The sequence below is a fragment of the Pituophis catenifer genome, unplaced genomic scaffold (assembly GCF_029215685.1).
Source record: "Pituophis catenifer annectens isolate HBS135680 unplaced genomic scaffold, rPitCat1.0.hap2 SCAF_8, whole genome shotgun sequence".
Classification (NCBI taxonomy): Eukaryota; Metazoa; Chordata; class Lepidosauria; order Squamata; family Colubridae; genus Pituophis; species Pituophis catenifer.
Genome location: NW_027256888.1, coordinates 54,464,984 through 54,470,983, shown reverse-complemented (window position 1 = coordinate 54,470,983; position 6,000 = coordinate 54,464,984). Strand labels below are relative to the sequence as shown.

The window sequence follows — 6,000 nt, the reverse complement described above, 5'->3', positions numbered from 1 at the left end:
CATCATTTATACTATTAGTCAAATTGATGCTATTATATACCCAGATACTACAGTCATATCTTGTCAGATGGGATTTAAGGTGTCTTAATGTATGTCTGAATATTTATGTCAGCAAATATTTGGAATAAATTTGGAATGTCTATGCAAATTGAACTATCTGATGCTAATTTTTGAAATATTCTATATTTATTTAGTTTCAAGATGAGTTTCTTTCCTCGAATACCTATACAAAGTCCCAGATCACATCCAAGTATGGAGGATATGAGATGCACTTCACCGCCTCTTGCAAGGTATACATTTTTTTAAAAAAATTATTACCTTTCTTTTCAGTTCATTTGTGATTCTTTGACATTTAAAATTTAATAACAGAATAATTATAACACAGTAACAATCTTGCTAAAATCTACAGTTGCAAATAAATGTATACAGATACAAAAAAAATTAATATAGTAACCAAGTCAGTAAGAATCTAAATTATGTATTTTCATGCATCGTTGCGCCGACATTCCTCACTCTTGGGTTATCCTCTTTTCGATTGGTTCCACTGAGTGCTTGTCAAAATCTTTCTCTCCCTCTGCAGTATGGTTCCGCCCCCACCATCTGCACATGCTCAGTCTTTTTTCACTCAGTCGATGTGGTAGGACTGGAGTGCTTTCTATTGTAGTGAATTTGACTTATTATATTACTGAATACTTACATTTATAAATTTAATTGGTGTTTTCTAATCTAATAGAGGGCTGCTGTAGCTAAACATTATTCTAAAAGGAATTGCCTCGCAAAGATTTTAGGCGCTCAGGGGCTTCCCGTCGCCTTGCCGCTTATTCTTTAGCTGGCTTGACAGCACTATAAAGCTGAAATTAATTAATTATTTGCGGCACTAAGGGGCTGCTAGCCGCCTTGCCGCTCAATCAGCAGCGATCTGCTTTGGTTTGGATGCTGTCTCATTTGTTATTCGCCGCGGTGTTAGAGCTGTTAAAATTCAAAATGACATTTTGAAATTGCACTTGTTATAAATAGCTAGTAGTTATTAATAGTGCAGCATATTATGCTCTAGAGCAGTGAGGGCAAACCTTTTAGAGACCGAGTGCCCAAACCGCAACCCAAAAACCACTTATTTATTGCAAAGTGCCAACACGGCAATTTTACCTGAATAATGAGGTTTTACTACCTAAAATAATGATAAGCAATGCAGCGTTCAGAGTTCTAAGAGAAACGTGATAAGTGCACTTTTATGCCGCTTCATTTTTTTTTCTGCTTTTGAAATATTAAGTTTAGCAACAATATCATTTCTCTTTCCCTCCCTCTCTTTCCCCCTCTCTTTCCCTCCCTCTCTTTTCCCTCCCTCTCTCTCTCTCTCTTTCCCTCCCCTTCTCTCTTTCCCCCCTCTTTCTCTCTTTCCTTCCCTCCCTCCCTCTCTCTCCCCCTTTCTCTCCCTCCCTCCCCCTCTCTCTTTCCCCCTCTTCCTCTCTTTCCTTCCCTCCCTCCCTCTCTCCCTTTCCCTCCTCCTCTCTTTCCCCCCCTCTCTCTCCCTCTCTCCCCCCTCTCTCTTTCCCCCCTCTTCCTCTCTTTCCCTCCCTCCCTCTCTTTCCCTCCCTCTCTCTCGACCCCTCTCTCTCCCCCTTCTCTCTCTCCCTCCCTCCCCCCTCTCTCTTTCCCTCCCTCTTCCTCTCTTTCCCTCCCTCCCTCCCTGCCTCCCTCCCTCTCTCTCTCTCTCTCCCCCTGCGGGAGAAACACGATGGAGCTGGGCTGGGGTGACAGTGCACATGCCCATAGAGAGGGCTCTGAGTGCCACCTCTGGCACTTGTGCCATAGGTTTGTCATCACTGCTTTAGAGATTTAATTTACATTTTCTATTTCTTCAGACAGCTGTTATTGGGGATAAATTTTATTCCCTCATTTTATTTGTAACCTCTCCGTTGCAACTGTTGTTGATTGTGATGAATTCTATAAAGCCCATTATTGTGAGATTTGGGACAGTATTTTGAAACTTTACACGTATATACATATAAGTATTAAAATCAGATTGCTTTTATGTTTTTTTAGTATTGTATCTATATTTATACTGCATAAATGTCAAATCCATAGAACATCGAAAAATAATCCACATTTTCCAATAGAGAAATTATATAAGCCTTTGTACATTTCTTTGGAAATTAGAGGAACTGCTGACACATATCAAGTTTGCACTTTTTAAAAATGCTGTGTTGTAAGTTTTATTTTATAAGATTACTAAAAGTAGTTAATATTTATAGAAAGAATAGTTTCTTTTACTATACCAGTTGTTCGTAATGAGCAAGAAAGCGAAAATATAACACAGCTCATTTTTGCTATATTTTGTCAGAATAAAGAACCTTAAAATATGGATAGATGGGAAAGAGTAATAATGTCATACAGAATTAATATCATGAAACTTAGTTCTAAATAGATATAAGTCTGAGATTCCTTACCAATTTCTTAACATTTTTCACTTCAAGGAAGTTACACTTGGATCTTTTTTGAATTGTAAGACCATGTTAATTCTGAGTATACTTTATTAGTTTGATATATTTCCATATGTAAAGATCTATGTACAATGTTGTAATAATCTAACTGTGCAGATCTGATGGCAAATAAATTCTGTTTTCCTTAATTTGTCAATTTATGTTTGCATTACATACATACAGAGTGTCTCAGAAAATTAAAAATAAAGTGGAAATGGAAAAAGTCATACAGCATAAGTGCACAGGTGTCAACTAGAGAAATGTTTAAATTGAGCTATTTTTATACCCTAAGATGCCCAGCAATATGACTTTATTGCTTTAAGTATGCTTAACAAAGAACTGTAGTCTATTGGATATTTATGACTGAGATGCTTGTATTCATACATATTTTTATCTCTTATTCAGGAATTTATAGTAATCTATTTAAAGAATATAAACCTATGAATTTTGTGTAATTTTTGATTATAAAAACATTTTTTTACTTGCTATTCATGTTTGAATCTGCTACTTGAAGACCTATGGCCTCCTAAAGACTTAGTATGGCTACTCTGAGGGCTTCATATGACTCTGAAATAAGATGGGCAAGAAAATGATTAATATTTGCTACACCACCCATTGAGCTTCCATAGCTGAAGGTTGAGTTGCACTTGGGTCTTCTCAGATCTTAGCAATGTGTAAGTTACACTATTTCTGTCCAGGAAAGGTTGAAGTTAGCATAGGCCCTTGTTTTCACAGCAACCGTTTTGGCCTTTAATTAAGGTAATTTAATTTTAAAGCTATACATTTGCTTCTCGAAGAAAAATGCAATTTCATCTAGAATGAGTACATTGCTTGATGCCTTTTTTTCCCTTGAACTTGAGATCACCCAATAGGAAACCTTCTATTAAGATTTACACACATCCAATGCTCTGCCACTATTCTACTTTGTAATTTGTCTAAGACAATATCCTTTGGCAGTTATTTTCACTTAAGAAAGCAAATTCATTCTGCATGCCCTAGACAAGTATAATAAGCTTTGATAAGTGGACAATGAACATGAAGGCAGTGATTTTATCCCCCTAAAGCTACATTTATTAATCTACAAAAAGCAAAGATTTGAGATAGATTTGGATTAAAAAAATAAATTATATTTGTACATGTTTATAATATGCTTGAATTCATCAATATTTCAATACATACCTGCCTTTCTCTGAGCAAGGTTTAGTTCCTAATACATGGAGCATATTGTAATATTAAGCCATCTTTCAGTATTCTTTATTTTTTAAAAAATTTAGGATGCATCTGATCAAAGGAAAAAATGCCATAGATCGTTATTTGGCCATGCATATCAAAGGATTGTCAAAACAAGAGGCTGCTGCGTAAGTAAGATCTTTTTGAGAATTTTATCCTGCAACTTTATTATTTTCTTTGTTTCTAGTGTTATTCATTGATATCCGAAGTTCCTCGGGCAATTTTCAGAAGAACATGGCATTTAAAAATTAAAATTGATATTAAATAATTATGTTTCACACTACTTATCTTGCATATATTAAAGGTGTTAGATCAGTGTCTATGTTTGGTAAATGATTTACTGAACCACTAGTGCTTTTACAGCATTTGATTATCTATTAGCCATTAAAAACATATATTTTTCTTTCATGGATGTTTGCAAGCCGTTCAAGGATGAACTTTTATTTCCAAAATACAACTACTATTGCAAAATTGACTCTATGAAATTCACGAGTGTTTTGAAAGATAGATTTAAAAACTCCTAAGAGAAAAATAATTTCATGCAATAGCAAAATAGATAATGCATTGTATAACATTTTAAAACTGGGTGTACTGTAACATTTTAGTATTACTAATTTTCAAAAGTGTTTCTTGTTTGCTTATGCTATTAAAATTATTGCAGTAATTCATTTTCTGTTCAGAAATTGCTACTTTAGCCACTGATAGTCACTGCAGATTAAATATGATCCTGTTTTTAAGCATGCAAACTTGGAGCAGCTATTTTTTTATAGTCTCCTGAATTTTCTTTTTATGGTATTATTTTCATTATACACTCTGTCATTAAAAATAAGTCATTGCATTGTTTTTAAAACAAGCTGGAGTTTAAAGGGTACTCTTGAACCCTAAAGAACTTTCAAAAAGCTCTGAGTTGACATAATCAGTCATATAATAGAAAGCCATTTCTTTTGCGGATTATACAAGTTTTTTATGATTTTTATGAACTCCAATGCCAGAGCTTGAATGTATGCTTCTTTGGTTTCTGGAAAAATAACTTGCATGGGCCCATCAATAAACTATACAACTCTGGCCCTCTGCCTTTCCCCTCTTGCTTTTTTTGATAAGAAAATCTTTGATGGAGTCCCAAATGATTCCCTTTGATCATGCTTCAGGTTGCATATTATGGAGGACATAGGGCAAAAATGCTCTCTTATTTAGAAAAAAAATCTTCAAAGCTTTTGATGAGAGACTGCTAAGGGTACCTCTGTGCTAATACCTGCACCACATTGGGATCAACTATAGACTTGATTATCTCTCTATATTTTCTGGTTTTGTGAGCTCGCTTTATTTTTGACTCTGCTATAGTTTTTATAGTTGGAAATTGAACAAAAGTGATACATCCTTTGCCTTACTGTAGCTTTGTAATCTTTATTGGTGGCATTTTTCCCACTGTGGTAAATTCTTCCCTCATTCTATCTCCTAACCTTTATCATTGTCTCTCTCTACTCCCACCTATACAGCTTCAGTGTCTTGTTCCTATAAGCCTACTTTTTATATAACTGTTTAGAATATGTCTCTCCCACTTACCCAGTCCAGCCCCTGTAGCAACATGCAACAATGATCACACCGCTGAGAAAAGAATCCAATTGCAAAGTCGCCAATGTGCCATCATTTTACCTTCACAACTCATAGCTTTTTCAATTCGAAAGGCAAATTGCATCAAAGTGGCTGGGACATCTTTTGCAGGCTTCTCATCACAGCAGTGTCAAAATAATAATTTGGGGTTCCAACATGAGCTGGGGTTTCATATCAGACAAATAATAGTATGAATAGTTCCTAACAATAGACTGTAGTTCTGTAAGATCATGTCAGCCTTCACTAAAAAGATTTTGTTTCCTAGAAATATTACAGTTTACACATTTCTGCTTAGAAGTATTTAATTTAATGAGATTTATTCCCAGGTAAATAACTATAGGATTACAGATTTAAAACCATCCCTGGTAAATGTATTGAAATATTCAAACTCAACCTTTTTCTTTTTGCAAATAAATTATTCAAATAAGAAATGTATAGTTGTCCACCCATATTTTGATGCAATGGAGTAATAGATATAATTATTCTTCAACATATCTTAGCTGGTATATATTACACTCAGGAGCTGAGACTTCCAATTTTTAAAAACTTTCTGGACATTTTTCTTTAAAAAAAAAAAAGTCTTCACCCAGAACAGATTACACAATAGACGTGGAAAACATAACATCCAGTTTGTTACGGCCTGGATGTGAAGAAATAATAATAATAATAATAATAATAA

The 6,000-nt window shown here is 34.7% G+C and overlaps 1 protein-coding gene across 1 annotated transcript in view; it reads left to right on the top strand.

Moving 5' to 3' along the window:
* The first annotated feature begins 201 nt into the window (after positions 1-201).
* TTC29 (tetratricopeptide repeat domain 29) overlaps positions 202-6,000 on the top strand; it is a 103,299-nt gene continuing 97,500 nt past the window's right edge. Inside the window, exons 1-2 of the mRNA XM_070948667.1 lie at positions 202-290; positions 3,755-3,838. Of these exons, the coding sequence (XP_070804768.1) occupies positions 202-290; positions 3,755-3,838 (173 nt within the window). The remainder of the gene's footprint in view (positions 291-3,754; positions 3,839-6,000) is intronic.